At 44.0% G+C, this 21,028-nt stretch overlaps 1 protein-coding gene across 2 annotated transcripts in view; it reads right to left on the bottom strand.

Annotated features, from left to right (window-relative positions):
• Positions 1-347: 347 nt before the first annotated feature.
• Positions 348-21,028, bottom strand: part of HDAC2 (histone deacetylase 2) — a 201,894-nt gene continuing 181,213 nt past the window's right edge. Inside the window, exons 13-14 of one of the 2 annotated variants that reach the window (XM_063917161.1) lie at positions 9,125-9,182; positions 348-951 (exon numbers count right to left, since the gene is read on the bottom strand). In XM_063917161.1, the coding sequence (XP_063773231.1) occupies position 951; positions 9,125-9,182 (59 nt within the window). In that variant the 3' untranslated portion in view covers positions 348-950. Of the gene's footprint in view, positions 952-1,493; positions 8,699-9,124; positions 9,183-21,028 lie in introns of those variants that run through there. The other variant, XM_063917160.1, reaches the window with a different exon arrangement.

A 21,028-nucleotide genomic window follows, 5' to 3' on the forward strand; every position in this document is an offset into this window, starting at 1 on the left:
GGGGATGATAGAAGAAATCCGACAAAAGTGCTGCCGCGCAGCCGGCACGAGGCTGATTCTGTCAGGAATCAGCATCGCGGCATGGAGCTAAGTCGGAGAATGCCCGTTCTCCCGACAATTCGACCGGTTAAGACCGCTAAAATGGACATTCGCCGACTTAACTTGAGCTGAATTGAATAGCGACGGGAGCTAACTCCCGGCGCTATTCAACTGTCAGTGAATTGAATTGACCCACATGTATATATGAGGCCTTACATTATCCAATTTTAAATCTGAACTGTAACTCATCACTCATACCCTTAATAGTCCAGGTATGTGATTTTACTAAATATATTCTAGATCCATACTTTTAAATTACTAATTTATTTTACTTGTACCATAAAACTCCGTATACATTTTTAGCTCTTTATTTTCAATGTACATAAATAACAATCACACATTGTATACAGATACAGCGACAGAGAAAGAAATAGAGAGTACAGTGTAGTTATATTTTTCAACAATAACTTGATTTGCTAAAAAAAAAAGAAAAAAAAAAAAAAAGAAAAGAACTTGTCAGGTCACATAGAATTAAAAAAATGCCAGTAGTAAATGGAGATTAAGTTGAATGCTGGATTAGTTTGTCTCAGTACGATCGGCTGCATAAGGAATCAGGGCTCAAAGCTATGCAGCTTAATATAGTTGTAACATTAAATCGCTCTTCCAAGAGTCTGCAGAAAGAGGTCACTGGCAGCCAGCCATGGAGGAGGAGCTGCTGAAGGCATGGTATAAAACTACAGTTCAAACCTGTCACACAAGGATTATGGTAGAGTTGTTGTGTACAGTAGACCAATCACCCAGCTCTATCCTCTCACATGGTTCATGGTCCAAGTGTGACTCCCAGGACACACTCTGTGGCACAAAACATGCACTGTGAGCACATCACCTTTTGTTTCTTTTTACTAAATGAGTCTATGTGAAAAGAAAGAACAATTAAACCTGGTTGTAAAAAGTGTCAAAATAAGGTATTAACAGAAAAGCATTAAGACAAGCTGTCTCATTGGGGGATAATCATCCTCAGGAACTTTAAATATCACTTTTATAACACTGCTGCTGTCACCTGAAAAAGTGTGCAAAGTCCGCAACAGTTCTGAGTATGGTATATTCTTATGTGCGTCTTATGTCAGCATTTACACACTAAGGCCGTCATTAAGGTTGAATTTCTAAAGTACAAAAATCACTTTGACAGTGATGGCAGGATGGTATCCGCAAATCCCAGGTCAGTGATGCGATCGCAATTAGATTGGCATGCTGGGCAGCCCCCAGCATAGATTCTGCTACTGATACTGAATAGGGTTCTAAATTCAGGCTATGGATCAGGGAATTGCATGGTAGAATGGATGTGGTGCAAGAGAAAAAAAAAATACAAAGTACCTCTACACCAGACACTTGTATAGTTGCACCTCATTACCTTAAATCTAAGTGAAACAAGTATAACGCCTTATGCTCCCAAATACTCATTCAGTATTCTGTTTATTTCTTTAAAAAAAAAAAAGTAACAAAATTTGGGTCACAAATCTATAATGGATAACATATAAAGGGACACCACAAGGCACTAACTCTATATACACACAAGAAATTGAAAATCTAGAAAGAAAAACATATTCATGCCTTTTTAGAAATAATTAAATAGACAATACTTCAATGTCAGTATATTCAACAGAGGGCTCACAGAACAGTACAATATATTCTACATTCAAATATCTTAGCACGACATTAATATTTGGAAGTCACTAGTGTGACCTAAACCTCTAACTACAAATTCTGATTCACTTTTATGTGTTCTGAGGGTTATTCAGAGTGGTTAGTAAACCAAAAAAGCACACTAATGGGCAAAACCATGTTGCACTGCAGGTGGGGCAGATGATGCATGTACAGAGAGAGTTAGATTTGGGTGGGTTATATTGTTTCTGTGCAGGGTAAATACTGGCTGCTTTATTTTTACACTGCAATTCAGATATCAGTTTGAACACACCCCACCAAAAGCTAAATTTCTCTCCACGTTACATCTGCCCCACCTGCAGTGCACATGGTTTTGCCCAATAGTGTGCAATTTTTGTTTGCTAACAACTCCCACTGTCATTAAAACAGACCCAGGAAGCCAGTCTAGCAGATTCATGTCACAGACCAGACACACAGGGACATTTATCCCACCTTTCAAAAATAAAAAAATAAGGTAGTTCCTATAGCAGCCAAATAGATTGTATCTATAAATTCTCCAGAATATACCAGAAAAGTTATAGCTAGATTCTTATTGGTTACTAGAGGCAACTCTTGGATAAATCTCACCCATGGTCACCCAGATTGTGGGTTGTCATGTGATAACCCATTTTTCCCTCCTACCATATTCTAGGAAAACTATAGAGGAATTTTTATTTTTTATTTTTTTTAAAGGCATTTTTTTTTTAAGGTGACTTATGAAAGTTTGTGCGATATTAGCACCCAGAATCGCATTGCAGTACACAATTATTACGCCCGGATGTCACAATCAACACCCACATGGACATGGGCTCAGAAAGGATTCCCGTCTCTGCAATGTGTTCAGAGTGGTTGTAAACCCATGCGCAATCCGTTGACCACACATGGGCGGTGGCCATTGACGAGGGAGGGTTCCAGAAGATCCCTCTGCTGGTTACTTTTGCAATCTGTAGCCCATATACTACAATGGGCTAACGCATCTTCATATATTGAATCTGCTGCGATCCCTCCTTCATACATGGGTCTGACACTAATTATTGGAGTTTATCCCCCGGCCCCTGAAAACAGGTGGTTTTGGGGAATAATCCTCAAATATGTACTGATAAATGGGCACCTTAGTCTTTACTATTATTATTAGTGTTAACAGCTTCCTGTTTAGCGCAGCATATTCTGTTGCGCTTTACAATTGGAAAGTTGGGTCAATGAGCAAGGTGGTATGGGGAAGTAGGGTGTCCAGCTAGGCAGACTCCTTGGGTACAAAATGCACTGGTGAGTATTTATTACTGAAGTGTGATAAAGTGGGATAAAAAGGAGTAAACTTAATATTTATAAGAATGACTACTTAATGATCTCACACAAGGAGGCTGAGGAAGAAGGTGAATTTAAAAACCCATGGAAAACTATTAAGGGGGTTATCAAAGCTCGGAGAAAGATAAAATACCAGCCAATTGGTTTTTAGCATTTTTGTTTGAAAAATGACAGTTCAGAGCGGATTGGTTGGTACTTTATCTCTCACAATTTTATCTCTCTCCAAGATTTGATAAATAACCCCCCCTCCCTTAGTGTTGGTCTAATTGAGAGCTGTCCCACTTTACTTCCTAGATTACAAGTGTTCTATTTTCTGTCACTTTAACCATTTTACGTTCCTGATTGTTATTGGTTTTATTTTGTATGCATTTTTTTATTTTATTGCAAAACACTGTATTTTATATAAAATATAGCACATTTGACTGCTTGGCTGTGTTAATATAAAGGTGTGAGCTCCAGTAATTGCCCTTTGACTTCCAGAGTGCATAATGTGTGTACACTGTATGTGTAACAGAGTTTCAGGGTCCTACTGACCAAATACAGTAGGTGGTGGCAGAGATTAAGTTGTGTATGGATCACATAACACATACTGTACATGGTTGGGTAAATACCAAAATATAGGTAGTCAAAGCACCTAAACATTACAGCTTGTGCATCAGTTGTGGGATCAATTATACGCCAATGAGTTTGCCTTAAAATATCTTGTTGGTCCATAGATTTGATGGACTGAGCTTTAGATCTTTCTGTCCATGTGCTTACTATGGCTTTAGTATTATGGGGGTAATTCCAAGTTGATCGCAGCAGGAAATTTTTTTAGCAGTTGGGCAAAACCATCTGCACTGCAGGGGGGCAGATATAACATGTGCAGAGTGTTAGATTTGGGTGGGTTATTTTGTTTCTGTGCAGGGTAAATACTGGCTGCTTTATTTTTACACTGCAATTTAGATTGCAGATTGAACTCACCCCACCCAAATCTATCTCTCTCTGCACATGTTATATCTGCCCCCCCCTGCAGTGCACATGGTCTTGCCCAACTGCTAACAAAGTTCCTGCTGCGATCAACTCAGAATTACCCCCTATGTGTGTGTTTCTCCTGCAAGGACACATTCATTAAAATGGTATTTAAATTGGATGTCTAAACACGCTTTTAGCTAGATGAAAAACATTTTTTTGAACTTTAGTGAAATTAAGTAGATTTAAAAAAAAAAAAAAAAAAAAAGTTTCTCTCCATTAGTGTCCATATAAAATTTTAAATAATGAAGATCTAAGTGATAATTTTACGTAAAGTTACAACTTAAGTGAAAGTGATGTTCAGATAAGCTGTCAATTTAAGAAAATGAGTTAATAGCCAAGACTGCACATTTCACTGTACCTTGATTTAAGGTCACTCATCTGAAGGTGTTAAAATGTGCTTGAGAAATGTCCCTTTAGAGTAAAAGGTGCAAGACCAAGCAAGATTAAGGAGATTATGTTGTGCTGTATCCGACTGATAGATCAACTATTAAGAAGATTATTTGTGATGAGATCAACCCTGAGTGAAATCTGTTAACTGGATTGAATACTGATGAGAAACCTCCCCCCCTCCCCTCCCCACCATAATTAGCAACCAGAGATCAGGTTGCAGTTCAGTTTTGTACTTTTGTGCAGTATTAAAGTACAAAAGGATTTGGATCCCGCAGCAGAGCCTTCGGATAACAATCTTACATGTACTGAGTGAGGACATTTACTGGCTCATGAGTTGGTAGCGGGGCCTTAAAAATGTTTTAATACATAAAATGTATAGTTTTAAACGACAGGACTAGTATACACCTCCACCTCAATTTATTTATTGACAGTAAATTAAATAGACAATGGGATTCATTTACTCTGCATTCCTTTCCCCCTCAGTACTGATGCTAGGGTAAGAATAGGAGCCAAATAAAGAGAGTAACCATAGGTGAATTACTAAGCATGAATAGAAGAGAATTGGATGATGTGGATCAGAGGAATAAAGTATGAGGGACAATGTAAAATAAAACAGGTAGGTAGAGAGAGAGGTAATGTAGGTGAAAAGATGTCAGAACTCAAAGATCTATAGGTCCCTTGAAGTTATGGCACCTTCTGGGTACAAACATAAAACCATGTAGTACAATGACAAAACCGACGAAGGATTATATTAATACGAGATCATATTGCTTACCAATTAGCCAGGGTATGAAGAAGGCTGATTGCCACTAAATAACTAGTGCACACAGACTAACACAAAAACATGAGGCCAGCAGAAAAGAGAATTTAAAATAGAGGGGACAGTGTCTACATTGGCATTTTGTAACTTTACAGAGTGTCAAAAGGAAATACAGGACAACCATACATATATTTACAGTTTGAATGATTAACAATAATGCTCCTGTCTAAATTAAATCTAGAATTTCCAGGAAATGTGCATGAATTTGGCACCATAAATCTGCTAATGAAGCTTTCAGAAAAAGAATCCAGTAGTTTGGGTTATGCTGGAAGTATGCCAAGTCTGCCATCTTGTGGCTGCCAGTGGAAATACAGTTACTAACAAATCTATTAAGGCAACACAGTTTCTGCAGCATAGTAAGTACAATGCAGTGTAAACAGACATACCCAGGAACAACACACAGTAGTAAAATGGCAGACATGTTAGGATGGGGGAGGCACTCTATAAGCCTGTACAAGTAAAAGCAAGCATACAGAATCAGAGTCGCTGGTGGTGTGGAGAGTGCTATTGGACGAACAAGAGCAAATAGGGCCCTGAGAGATTACAGTGTTACGGGAGGGGTGAACACTTGGAGGGGGAACTGGGAAAAAGGACAACTAAAGGGAAAAAGAGGTAAATAAAGATTTTATAAGGAGGGCTAATAGGCTTTAATGAAGAGTGTTGTTTTAAGAGCATGTTGAACTTAGTATGCTGACAGTGTGATCGGAACAGAGTGCAATACTTTACTTCTAACTCGCCCACAAACCTCAAATTAAAGAAAGGCCAGTTCCTGCTAAAATGTGAATAAAAAAAAAAAAAAAAGTATACAGGGTGTTAAAAATTGATGGACCCAATTTGAAATTGCTATATCTCTGCAACTACGAACAGCCCATGCATGGAACTACTGCTAGATGCCTCTCTCAGTGCACTGACAGCCCCTAGCCTCAGTCGTTTGCAAGATGGCGACCTCGCAACACAAGGCATTTTGCGTTCCGTAGTTTAGACCATGGAAGGCAAGTGTCTTACTGCATTTAATTTTTATTGATGAAGCAACGTTTCAACCAAGCGGCAAAAACAACAGTCACAATATACGCACATTGTGATTAGGAAATCCACACAAAACTGTGGAGCATGAGCGTGATTTCCCAAAAGTGAACATGTTTTGTGCCATTTCTCAAAGAATGGTTTATGGCCTTTTCATTTAAAGGTTAACGCAGTTACGGGTCAAACCTCTCACAACGCTGCGGAATTGGCTCTTTCCACAATTTAATGAAGATTCCACAAAACGGAGCACTGCCACATTGGCACCTGCAGGTTTGATGTTTTCTAAATGACACACAGACTCAATGTTACACAGGTCACACTGGACCCCAAGGTCTTGGTGCTATACTCTTGGCCGTCAAGATCTCCAGATAGTACACCCTGCAACTTTTTGTGGGGATGCATCAAAAGACTGTTTTTTTGTGCTACAATTAGCGACTAATCTAAATTACCTCAAAAACAAAATCACGGCAGCAATGACTTCAGTGGAAGAAGATACTCTGAGAGGCGTTTAAGACAAATTCAACTATCGTATTGTTGTTGTCCGTACAGCAGCAGGTGGAGGGCACTTAGTGCATTTATAAAACGGTTAATAAAATGTAATAACTCATTAAACGTTTTTTCAACTTTTTGTGTAATTGCAACATGCTGCCATCATGAAATATATTGCTTTGAAATTGGGTCCATCTTTTTGAAACGCCCTGTTTCATTAAGTGTATTATTTCGTTGTAAAGTCTCTACGCTTTAACATTTTGTGTACAGGTTGAGTATCCCATATCCAAATATTCCGAAATACGGAATATTCCGAAATACAGACTTTTTTGAGTGAGAGTGAGATAGTGAAACCTTTGTTTTTTGATGGCTCAATGTACACAAACTTTGTTTAATACACAAAGTTATTAAAAATATTGTATTAAATGACCTTCAGGCTGTGTGTATAAGGTGTATATGAAACATAAATGAATTGTGTGAATGTAGACACACTTTGTTTAATGCACAAAGTTATAAAAAATATTGGCTAAAATTACCTTCAGGCTGTGTGTATAAGGTATATATGTAACATAAATGCATTCTGTGCTTAGATTTAGGTCCCATCACCATGATATCTCATTATGGTATGCAATTATTCCAAAATACGGAAAAATCCCATATCCAAAATACTTCTGGTCCCAAGCATTTTGGATAAGGGAGACTCAACCTGTAGTAGGTTTCAGTAGTGTTTCTCTTTAATGAAGCAGTTATTGACATCACATAAGAGTCTTGGTCACTGGTTCGCTAACCTATGCTAGAGATGGCCAACGGTGCGCTCACCAGCGATGGTAAGACTAATTGATCATCGATGGTAGCAACCTATGCATTGGAGGACCATAGAGGGCGAAGCTAAGCACCGTGTCCCGGCACTAATTAGGCAGAAAAATAAAACAAAAACACATCGGCGGGAGTCTGGAGGTGTGGCATGTTATTTTTAATTGTTGACACTGCCTCGCTGAAGGAGATTAGCTGTGCGCCAGTTGTAGATACATATTTTTTAAGGTATTTGATCCATAAGATATTGCCAATTTGATGATTAAATTGTTTCATGACATTCTAACATACAGTCATATGTTAATGATCCTGACCTCCGCAAAATGCTTTTAGAGATAAATTTACACACTGAGAAATGGCAGCTTGTTTAGTAAATATACCCCTTTGTGTTAATTGCCCAAACATTTTTTTTTAGCTTAAATGTACACCAGGGGTATCATGTAAAGGTTACTGTGGAAATAGCACATGGATGAAATTATTGTAATGAAATTAAATTGCTGTGTAAATCTAGAAATTTTGATTCTGTGGAAAATATTGAGAATGAACGCAATTGACAGTCAACTGAGTTTGTGTCCATTTGTTACCTTCCTGATGCAAGAAGATAAATGTGAATTAATCTTAGGTCAAAAATGCAGGGGTTGTCGAATCCATTCTGACAAATGCATGTCGGAATGAATCCAACGCTAATTGAATATACCCCTATGCATTTTAAGATTGTTGTGTGTACATTGAGAAATTTGGAAAATAATTTTTGTCTATAAAACTATAAAAGAAAAAAAACAGCTAATAAAGGCAAAAAAAAAAAAGGCATTTTAATAGATTCGTTAAAGACATGAAACATAACACATTCATCTTAAATACTATTACATAAAGCATGGCAAAGATAAGAAAATTTGCTCCATAGTTAGAAAACTCAATATGACCTGCCAGGGTAACGATACCGTTTTACAATAAATACGGTCCATGCCAAGTGCTACGGGGTAGAATGAAAAGTCTCTGGTCAGGGTGGTGAGGGGTGAGGAGTACTCTACTTCCACTGTTAGACATAATGTTCTGCAAGCCTTCGCGACACTTCAGGGATTGTTTGGCTGTTCTGACTTGACACTTTTCAAAAGAGTTAAATAGAAAAAACAAAACAAAAGCAATACGATAAACAATGTGTAGCTTTCTACAAAAAACAGGCAAGAATGACCTGTACAACAAAGGAAAATACAGGTTAAGTATCCCATATCCAAATATTCGAACATTTTTGAGTGAGATAGTGAAACCTTTGTTTTCTGATGGCTCAATGTACACACACTTTGATTAATACACAAAGTTATTTAAAATATTGGCTAAAATGACCTTCAGGGTCAAGGTGTATATGAAACATAAATGCATTCTGTGCTTAGACTTGGCTCCCATCACCATGATATCTCATTATGGTATGCAATTATTCCAAAATACGGATAAATCCTATTTCCAAAAAACTTCTTATCCCAAACATTTTGGATATGGGATACTCAACATGTAAATTAAAGACAAGGTTACCATTTTGTATCCATTTTCTCCACAACGTTGTCCTTGGCTTTATCATCATCTTTCACATCTGGGAAAACAAAAGTGCTAACATGTTTTCATTCATTCTCCAAAGAAAACCAAGCAGAGTAATGATAACCAAAGTACATACAGGGCCTATCAAAAGTATCCACCATCCTAGGCATTTTTTCAATGTTACTTTCTGACATTACAGGATTAAACATATTTAGCAACGCTTACCACTGATGAACACAAAGTACTGTAATGAAACCTAGAACTTTTTCTTAAAAACATAAATCATACAAGGTAATGTATATTTGATTATGATCGATTAGAAGTATATTCAAGATACACCAAGCACGATTAATTGACTTTACAAATCACAATTACTTGGAATCTGTGCACAATTAAACGCAAATTATGATTTAAAAAAATAAACAAAACATCCCTGAAAGAGGTCCTACTTATGCTAGCCATACATTAGGAAGATATCGTTCCAACCAGCCATCTAGTTGGCTGGTTGGAACGATAATCTGGCAGTGTGTGGGAAAAAACGATTATCAGCCGTTTCCTCCCACACGATAAAAAACGGGCAGAAACGGTCTGTCCAACTAGTTCGGAAAATCAAACCTGTTTGATATTCTCAACTAATCATTCAGGTGTAGGGGGAACTTTCCCCCCAACTGAACGATAAGTAGGCGGAATTACTTCTTCACCATCACTCAGCTCAGGATCCCCGGCAGCAGCAGTACTTCACTGCTGCCCGGCTGCCCTTGTCAACCTGGCAGCGGTGGTACTGTGGTGCAGTAGCTGTCCGGATGGGTGGGAAGGGTCTGATAGCCGGCACCCCTCTCAAAGCTGCTGCCGGACTGACAGATCGCAGCACCCCGTACATCCCCACCCGCGATCCCGCATACTACCCCCGCAATCACCAATATCACGGCATCCCCGCACCCCACCACATGTGATTGCGGCACCCCCGCACCCAACCTGCGATCGAGGCACCCCCCTATCACTGCTGCCGGCTGCGGAAGAGGAGGATGATCAGTGCTGCTGCTGGAGAATGTGGACTGGCAGCCGCAATTGCTCCTCGCAGACAGTCCTTCACAGCTGGGGCTCCACTGTTAGCCTGGGATCGTAGTGGCAGTGATGATGTGGGTGCCAGGAGGAGCAGCAGTTTGCGGCACACCATCACTGCAGGATTGCACCTACCCCTGTGTCTGTGTCTTGTTGTTGGGCACTGGGTAGGAGGGAAGAGGAGAGCGAGATTGGAGCTGGGCATCAGAAGAAGGAGAGATGAGCTCTGTGTCTTGCTGTTGGGCACTGGGTAGGAGGGAAGAGGAGAGCTGGCCGTCAGGAGAGAGGAGCAGGGTGTCGGAGCAGAGAGATAGTAGCTGGGCATCAGAAGAAGGAGAGGGGAGCTGGGCATCATGAGAGGGGAGCTGGGCATGGGAGGGAGAGGAGAGCTGGGCATCAGAAGAGGGGAGCAGGGTGTCGGAGCAGAGAGATAGGAGCTGGGTATTAGAAGGAGGAGAGGGGAGCTGGGCATCAGGTGACGGGAGCTGAGCGTGGAAGGGAGAGGAAAGCTGGGCATCAGGAGTGGGGAGAGCAGGGTGACGGAGCAGAGAGATAGGAGCTGGGCATCAGAAGGAGAAGGAAGCTGGGTGTTTAAGGGCAGAGACGGGATCTGGGCTTTTTAGGTGGGACACTGAAGCTGGGCATTTGGGAAGGGAGAGGGAAGCTGGGCATCGGAGTAAAGAGATGGTTGGTACATCCCAGTATTTGTGGATACTCCCACGAAAAAACAAGAAATTGCAGCTTTCCCTTTCACCAGGCCATGCTGACAACTGTAGTTCAACAATCAAAAAATAAAATACACTGACTTTTAAAAATAAAACTTAGCAAATGCTAAGACCAGTAGTTCACTATTTAAAAAACTCCAAAACCTAACATTTATGCAAAATATGCAGAAGTAGGCAGAACCTGTCCGCCTACTTCTGTGACATCACAAGTTGGAGAGAAGTTGGCTGGCCTGATGAAAAATAAGAATTTACTTACCGATAATTCTATTTCTCATAGTCCGTAGTGGATGCTGGGACTCCGTAAGGACCATGGGGAATAGCGGCTCCGCAGGAGACTGGGCACAAAAGTAAAAGCTTGAACTAGCTGGTGTGCACTGGCTCCTCCCCCTATGACCCTCCTCCAAGCCTCAGTTAGGATACTGTGCCCGGACGAGCGTACATAATAAGGAAGGATCTTGAATCCCGGGTAAGACTCATACCAGCCACACCAATCACACCGTACAACCTGTGATCTGAACCCAGTTAACAGTATGATAAACGAAGGAGCCTCTGAAAAGGTGGCTCACAACAATAATAACCCGAATTTTGTAACAATAACTATATACAAGTATTGCAGACAATCCGCACTTGGGATGGGCGCCCAGCATCCACTACGGACTATGAGAAATAGAATTATCGGTAAGTAAATTCTTATTTTCTCTTACGTCCTAAGTGGATGCTGGGACTCCGTAAGGACCATGGGGATTATACCAAAGCTCCCAAACGGGCGGGAGAGTGCGGATGACTCTGCAGCACCGAATGAGAGAACTCCAGGTCCTCCTCAGCCAGGGTATCAAATTTGTAGAATTTAGCAAACGTGTTTGCCCCTGACCAAGTAGCTGCTCAGCAAAGTTGTAAAGCCGAGACCCCTCGGGCAGCCGCCCAAGATGAGCCCACCTTCCTTGTGGAATGGGCTTTTACAGATTTTGGCTGTGGCAGGCCTGCCACAGAATGTGCAAGCTGAATTGTACTACAAATCCAACGAGCAATCGTCTGCTTAGAAGCAGGAGCACCCAGCTTGTTGGGTGCATACAGGATAAACAGCGAGTCAGATTTCCTGACTCCAGCCGTCCTGGAAATACCGTATATACTCGAGTATAAGCCGACTTTTTCAGCACTTTTTTTTGTGCTGAAAAAGCCACCTCGGCTTATACTCGAGTCAGTGCAGGCAGAGGCAGAGCAGTGTGAAGGAGGGACATGGAGCGCACAGCGCGCGGCGCTCCTGTGTCCCTCCTGCATCTCCGGCGGCAGCAGCGGCGGTTCTATTACAGGAAATACCCGTTCGTGACCTCTGATCACGAACCGGCACTTCCTATAATAGACCCGCCGCGGCCGCCGAAGATGCAGGAGGGACACAGGAGAGCCGCGCACGCTGTGTGCTTCGTGTCCCTCCAGAAGACAGCGCGGGATCGACGGAGGGGTAAGTAACAACACTGTGGGGCATACCTGGCACTTGGGGAGGGAACGTATCTGGCAGCACTGTGGGGGCATATCTGGCAGCACTGTGGGGGCATATCTGGCAGCACTGTGGGGGCATATCTGGCAGCACTGTGGGGGCATATCTGGCAGCACTGTGGGGGCATAACTGGCAGCACTGTGGGGGCATATCTGGCAGCACTGTGGGGGCATATCTGGCAGCACTGTGGGGGCATAACTGGCAGCACTGTGGGGGCATAACTGGCAGCACTGTGGGGGCATAACTGGCAGCACTGTGGGGGCATATCTGGCAGCACTGTGGGGGCATATCTGGCAGCACTGTGGGGGCATATCTGGCAGCACTGTGGGGGCATAACTGGCAGCACTGTGGGGGCATATCTGGCAGCACTGTGGGGGCATATCTGGCAGCACTGTGGGGGCATATCTGGCAGCACTGTGGGGGCATATCTGGCAGCACTGTGGGGGCATATCTGGCAGCACTGTGGGGGCATAACTGGCAGCACTGTGGGGGCATATCTGGCAGCACTGTGGGGGCATATCTGGCAGCACTGTGGGGGCATAACTGGCAGCACTGGGGGCATATCTGGCAGCACTGTGGGGGCATATCTGGCAGCACTGTGGGGGCATATCTGGCAGCACTGTGGGGGCATATCTGGCAGCACTGTGGGGGCATATCTGGCAGCACTGTGGGGGCATATCTGGCAGCACTGTGGGGGCATATCTGGCAGCACTGTGGGGGCATAACTGGCAGCACTGTGGGGGCATAACTGGCAGCACTGTGGGGGCATATCTGGCAGCACTGTGGGGGCATATCTGGCAGCACTGTGGGGGCATATCTGGCAGCACTGTGGGGGCATATCTGGCAGCACTGTGGGGGCATAACTGGCAGCACTGTGGGGGCATAACTGGCAGCACTGTGGGGGCATATCTGGCAGCACTGTGGGGGCATATCTGGCAGCACTGTGGGGGCATAACTGGCAGCACTGTGGGGGCATAACTGGCAGCACTGTGGGGGCATATCTGGCAGCACTGTGGGGGCATATCTGGCACTATGAGGGCATATCTGGCACTGAGGGCTGTGTACGGCTAGAGCTGCATTTCCCACCCTAGGCTTATACTCGAGTCAATAAGTTTTCCCAGGTTTTTGTGGTAGAATTAGGTGCCTCGGCTTATATTCGGGTCGACTTATACTCGAGTATATACGGTATATATTTTCAGGGCCCTGACTACGTCCAGTAACTTGGAGTCCTCCAAGTCCCTAGTAGCCGCAGGCACCACAATAGGCTGGTTCACGTGAAACGCTGAAACCACCTTTGGGAGAAATTGAGGACGAGTCCTCAATTCTGCCCTATCCGTGTGAAAAATCAGGTAAGGGCTTTTATAAGATAAAGCCGCCAATTATGAGACACGCCTGGCTGAAGCCAGGGCTAACAGCATTACCACCTTCCATGTGAGATATTTTAATTCCACAGTGGTGAGTGGTTCAAACCAATGTGATTTTAGGAACCCCAAAACCACATTGAGATCCCAAGGTGCCACCGGGGGCACAAAAGGAGGCTGTATATGCAGTACCCCTTTGACAAACGTCTGGACTTCAGGCACTGAAGCCAGTTCTTTTTGGAAGAAAATCGACAGGGCCGAAATTTGAACCTTAATGGACCCTAATTTTAGACCCATAGACAGTCCTGTTTGCAGGAAATGTAGGAAGCGACCCAGTTGAAATTCCTCTGTAGGGGCCTCTTTGGCCTCACACCACGCAACATATTTTCGCCAAATGCGGTGATAATGTTTTGCGGTTACATCCTTCCTGGCCTTTATCAGGGTAGGGATGACTTCTTCTGGAATGCCTTTTTCCTTCAGGATCCGGCGTTCAACCGCCATGCCGTCAAACGCAGCCGCGGTAAGTCTTGGAACAGACAAGGCCCCTGCTGGAGCAGGTCCTTTCTTAGAGGTAGAGGCCACGGTTCCTCCGTGAGCATCTCTTGAAGTTCCGGGTACCAAGTCCTTCTTGGCCAATCCGGAACCACGAGTATAGTTCTTACTCCTCTCCTTTTTATGATTCTCAGTACTTTTGGTATGAGAGGCAGAGGAGGGAACACATACACTGACTGGTACACCCATGGTGTTACCAGAGCGTCCACCGCTATTGCCTGAGGGTCCCTTGACCTGGCGCAATATCTGTCTAGTTTTTTGTTGAGACGGGACGCCATCATGTCCACCTTTGGTTATTCCCAACGGTTTACCATCTCTTGAAAGACTTCTGGATGAAGTCCCCACTCCCCCGGGTGAAGGTCGTGTCTGCTGAGGAAGTCCGCTTCCCAGTTGTCCACTCCCGGAATGAACACTGCTGACAGTGCTATCACATAATTCTCCGCCCAGCGAAGAATCCTTGCAGCTTCTGCCATCGCCCTCCTGCTTCTCGTGCCGCCCTGTCTGTTTACGTGGGCGACTGACGTGATGTTGTCCGATTGGATCAATACCGCCTGACCCTGAAGCAGGGGTTTTGCTTGACTTAGGGCATTGTAAATGGCCCTTAGTTCCAGAATGTTTATATGAAGAGATGTTTCCATGCTTGACCACAAGCCCTGGAAATTTCGTCCCTGTGTGACTGCTCCCCAGCCTCTCAGGCTGGCATCCGTGGTCACCAGGATCCAATCCTGAATGCCGAATCTGCGGCCCTCTAGTAGATGAGCACTCTGCAGCCACCACAGAAGAGACACCCTTGTCCTTGGCGACAGGGTTATCCGCTGATGCATCTGAAGATGCGATCCGGACCATTTGTCCAGAAGATCCCACTGAAACGTTCTTGCATGGAATCTTCCGAATGGAATCGCTTCGTAAGAAGCCACCATTTTTCCCAGGACCCTCGTGCACTGATGCACTGACACCTGGCCTGGTTTTAGGAGATTCCTGACTAGCTCGGATAACTCCCTGGCCTTCTCCTCTGGGAGAAACACCTTTTTCTGGACTGTGTCCAGAATCATTCCTAGGAACAGGAGACGTGTTGTTGGAATCAGCTGCGATTTTGGAATATTTAGAATCCACCCGTGCTGACGTAACACTAACTGAGATAGTGCTACTCCGACTTCTAACTGTTCCCTGGACCTTGCCCTTATCAGGAGATCGTCCAAGTAAGGGATAATTAAAACGCCTTTTCTTCGAAGAAGAATCATCATTTCGGCCATTACCTTGGTAAAGACCCGAGGTGCCGTGGACAACCCAAACGGCAGCGTCTGAAACTGATAATGACAGTTTCGTACTACAAACCTGAGGTACCCTTGGTGAGAAGGGTAGATTGGGACGTGGAGATAAGCATCTTTGATGTCCAGAGACACCATATAGTCCCCTTCTTCCAGGTTTGCTATCACTGCTCTGAGTGACTCCATCTAGAATTTGAACCTCTTTATGTAAGTGTTCAAGGATTTTAGATTTAAAATTGGTCTCACCGAGCCGTCCGGCTTCGGTACCACAAACAGCGTGGAATAATACCCCTTTCCCTGTTGTAGGAGAGGTACCTTGATTATCACCTGCTGGGAATACAGCTTGTGAATGGCTTCCAAAACTGCCTCCCTGTCGGAGGGAGACTTTGGTAGAGCAGACTTCAGGAACCGGCGAGGGGGAGACGTCTCGAATTCCAGTTTGTACCCCTGTGATACTACCTGCAGAATCCAGGGGTCCACTTGCGAGTGAGCCCACTGCGCGTTGAAATTTTTGAGACGGGCCCCCACCGTGTCCGAGTCCGCTTGTAAAGCCCCAGCGTCATGCTGAAGACTTGGCAGAAGCAGAGGAGGGCTTCTGCTCCTGGGAAGAGGCTGCCTGGTGCAGTCTTTTTCCTCTTCCTCTGCCCCGGGGCAGAAATGAGTGGCCTTTTGCCCGCTTGTACTTATGGGAACGAAAGGACTGAGTTTGAAAAGACGGTGTCTTTTTCTGCTGAGAGGTGACCTGGGGTAAAAAGGTGGACTTTCCGGCCGTTGCCGTGGCCACCAGGTCCGATAGACCGGCCCCAAATAACTCCTCCCCTTTATACGGCAATACTTCCATATGTCGTTTGGAATCCGCATCCCCTGACCACTGTCGCGTCCATAACGCTCTTCTGGCAGAAATGGACATAGCACTCACTCTTGATGCCAGGGTGCAAATATCCCTTTGTGCATCACGCATATATAGTAATGCATCCTTCAAATGCTCTATAGTTAGTAATATACTGTCCCTATCCAGGGTATCAATATTTTCAGTCAGGGAATCCGACCACGCCACTCCAGCACTGCACATCCAGGCTGAGGCGATTGCTGGTCGCAGTATAACACCAGTATGTGTGTATATACCCTTCAGGATATTTTCCAGCCTTCTATCCGCTGGTTCTTTGAGGGCGGCCGTATCAGGAGACGGTAACGCTACTTGTTTAGATAAACGTGTGAGCGCTTTATCTACTCTAGGGGGTGTTTCCCAACGCGCCCTAACCTCTGGCGGGAAAGGGTATAGTGCCAATAATTTATTAGAAATTAGCACTTTTTTATCGGGGGAAACCCACGCTTTATCACACACCTCATTTAATTCATCTGACTCAGGAAAAGCTACTGGTAGTTTTTTTACTCCCCACATAATACCCTTCTTTGTGGTACTTGTAGTGTCAGAAATGTTCAATGCCTCCTTCATTGCCGTGATCATGTAACGTGTGGCCCTACTGGACATTACGTTTGTCTCCTCACCGTCGACACTGGACTCAGTATCTGTGTCTGTGTCAACCCACTGAGGTAACGGGCGTTTTATCGCCACTGACGGTGTCTGAGACGCCTGGACAGGCACTAATTGATTTGTCGGCTGTCTCATGTCGTCAACAGTTTTTTGTAAAGTGCTGACATTGTCACGTAGTTCTTTAAATACAACCATCCAGTCAGGTGTCGACTCCCTAGGGGGTGACATCACTAACACAGGCAATTGCTCTGCTTCCACATCATTTTCCTCCTCATACATGTCGACACAATCGTACCGACACCCAGCACACACACAGGGAATGCTCTGATAGAGGACAGGACCTCACTAGCCCTTTTGGGAGACAGAGGGAGAGTTTGCCAGCACACACCAGAGCGCTATATATATATATATATATATATATATATATATATAGGGATAACCTTATATAAGTGTTACTCCCTTTTATAGCTGCTGTTTATAATTTAGCTGCCAATAGTGCCCCCCCTCTCTCGTTTTTACCCTGATTCTGTAGGGACTGCAGGGGAGAGTCAGGGAGCCGTCCTTCCAGCGGAACTGTGAGGGAAAATGGCGCTTGTGTGCTGAGGAGATAGGCTCCGCCCCTTCACGACGGCCTTATCTCCCGCTTTTTTCTGGAAAACTGGCAGGGGTTAAATACATCCATATAGCCCAGGAGCTATATGTGATGTATTTCTTTTGCCATCCTAAGGTATTTCAGTTTTTATTGCGTCTCAGGGCGCTCCCCCCCAGCGCCCTGCACCCTCAGTGACCGGAGTGTGAAGTGTGCTGAGAGCAATGGCGCACAGCTGCAGTGCTGTGCGCTACCTTAGTTGAAGACAGGAACGTCTTCTGCCGCCGATTTCACCGGACCTCTTCGTTCTTCTGGCTCTGTAAGGGGGCCGGCGGCGCGGCTCCGGGACCCATCCAGGCTGAACCTGTGATCGTCCCTCTGGAGCTAATGTCCAGTAGCCTAAGAAGCCCAATCCACTCTGCACGCAGGTGAGTTCGCTTCTTCTCCCCTTAGTCCCACGATGCAGTGAGCCTGTTGCCAGCAGGACTCACTGAAAATAAAAAACCTAAAATAAACTTTTACTCTAAGCAGCTCAGGAGAGCCACCTAGCATGCACCCTTCTCGTTCGGGCACAAGAATCTAACTGAGGCTTGGAGGAGGGTCATAGGGGGAGGAGCCAGTGCACACCAGCTAGTTCAAGCTTTTACTTTTGTGCCCAGTCTCCTGCGGAGCCGCTATTCCCCATGGTCCTTACGGAGTCCCAGCATCCACTTAGGACGTTAGAGAAAAGTTGGTTAGGTGTGTGGGGCACCGTTTTAGTTGGACAGAAAAGTTGGACGGTTAGTCAGTTGGATGGTTGGAGGAAAGTTGGTCCGATGTATGGCTAGCATAATTGCATTTAAAAACAAGAGCTTCATCATGAAGCCCAAAAAGCCTTCAAAGAAAATCCCAAAAGAGGTTATTGAAAAGCATCAGAGGGAAGGATATACAGATGTGTCCTCATACATCATTGCTGCAGTCGGGCCAAATAGCCCCTCTTGCTGCGCTTGGTCCAGTGAGAATCTTCTAGCATTGGGCATCTATTCTGTTATTTTTGCTGATTAATTTGATATATGACATTTGTACATCCATGTGCTACTGAGTCTCTGAATTTGTATACAAAGTGCTACAATGTAGCAGCAGTAGTTTTTATCCGATACTAGTTCCGTTGTGCTCCGTATACAGACTCAGTCACACACAGATATACAAGTGTCACATATCAGGTTAATCAGCACAATCTCGTCGCATTTTTGGCAAAAATAAATGGCCAACGTTAGCAGAGTTGCACAGGCAATGGCAGCTTACTTATGCATCTTGCGCTGCATGGCGTATTGAGGCTAGATGTATGAGCACATATCTGTAAGAGCATTTGAAAATACTTACTGTCCCCTGGAACAATCAAAGAAATTGAGAGAATATCAGAGTCTTTCTAGAACAAGCATTCCTTCAAATCCTAGCACCCATAAAAAGAAATACCTTGTTAAGGAGGCCACTAATTTGGACAGATACAGTGTTGCATACCAGTTATTATAGAAACACGGTACACTACCTGGTTGGGTATGACATGTTGGCTGCCAAGATCCCGGCAGTCAGCATATTTGTTGACATGTTGGCTGCCAGGAACCTGGCAGCAGAATGCTGGCGGGGAAAAGGGGGGGCGAGCGCAACAAAGCACCTTGCGGGCTCACTGCGCTCGCCACACAGCAGGCTCGCTGTGCTTGCCACAGGTTCTATTTCCACTCTATGGGTGTCGTGTACACCCACGAGTGGAAATAGACCCTGTGGGTTGGCATTTCAGACTGCCGGCATTTTTAGCGTTCGCGATCCCAGCGTCAGCATGCTGACTACCGGGATCACGGTAGAATAATAGCCTGAGCACCATAAAACTATAATTTAAGAAACTTGAATGAAATTTTGCCTACAGTTTACAGACAGCATGCAGGAAACCCAAACACACCAAGTGGAAGACTCCATGGTCTGATATTTGAACTTTTAGGCCTGAAATCTAAGTGTTACACTAGTCTGGATATAACTATATAGAGATGCATGGTGCCAGTAACAAAGAATTATGGGATGCTTTTCTTCTTCAGGGACTGAAAAACCCTTTAGATAAAACATTTTCGGAGGAAAACCTATTGCAGCCTGCAAGAAAACATCTCTTCAAACAGGACAAAGAGACATACAGTAAAAGCCATATACCGTTTCTAACATACATTTAGAATGAAAATGACTGTTAGACTGTCTCAATCTAACCTGATGACCTCAATTGTAAAAATACTGCTAAAGCTTAATCTTAATTTGAAACAGGAGCAGTACTGTGTTCTGTGGTAAGAAATCTCAGACAGACCTTTTTTACCAGGTGATGTAATTAAATAAAATATGAAAACTCTGAAGTCGACGTATACATTTATAGTCAGTAATCTTCCAACATCCCTTATTCATTGCTTTTGGTGCAGTTTATATATAAACGGATATCTGTACTATTTTACTTATGGCTTTTTCACACAGGTGAAATTGGGCTTTTGCTTATATCAGATTTGTGGTATTCGTAAAACTCACATCAAGTAGTGTGTATACACCATTAAAATGCCGGAATATGAGCCAGAGCAGAGTAATAAAATATACTCAAATAAATTATACTCAAATAAGTTCGCTATCTAAACACTTATATATCTAGACTTATAACAAGGTAAAATTATTCCTTATGGAAACATACAGCACATACCATTCCAATACCATTTATCAACTCTTCAAAATATCTCAATATTTGAGTATATTTTATTACTCTGATATAAGCAAAAGCCCAATTTCAAGAGCTATGGGTTGAATTAAGTACAAATAGATGAATAAACTATCAACAGTTGATGAATGTCTGTACAGCAATAGAACTTGGAGCGCAATTAACTGCATAGTGACAGCCTTGCTAAATGATCAACAGCCGATACACGGAAAATGAGGCTTGAAGCACAATTAGGCACATAGTGTTAGCTCTGATTGATTGCTAATAGCCGCTATACGGAAGGCGAGGCTTGGAGCGCAATGAGTGCGCGCAGACGCACTAGAGAGATGCCGGAGATAAAAAGGAGCAGGGCGGCAGAGTTTAAAATATCCGACTGAAGAAGCCGCCGAGCGTTTACAGGCGGAGAAACGCGTCTCATTGGTTTTTCCCACCTATGATCAGCATACCACGAGTCTACCTCAACACGCTGGGAAGAATTCTAAAGGATTTCCGGATAAGGCTCACGAAAAGGTATTTGAGCACCAGAGCCGGGAGTGAGCAAGGAATTTCGACCCTGGAGGAAAGTGGTAATATATAACATGGCCATGTTTTAAAATATCAGCTGAGGTGTATGAACTTTTATCACCGCTATAAGC

This window comes from Pseudophryne corroboree, chromosome 4 (assembly GCF_028390025.1).
Source record: "Pseudophryne corroboree isolate aPseCor3 chromosome 4, aPseCor3.hap2, whole genome shotgun sequence".
Classification (NCBI taxonomy): Eukaryota; Metazoa; Chordata; class Amphibia; order Anura; family Myobatrachidae; genus Pseudophryne; species Pseudophryne corroboree.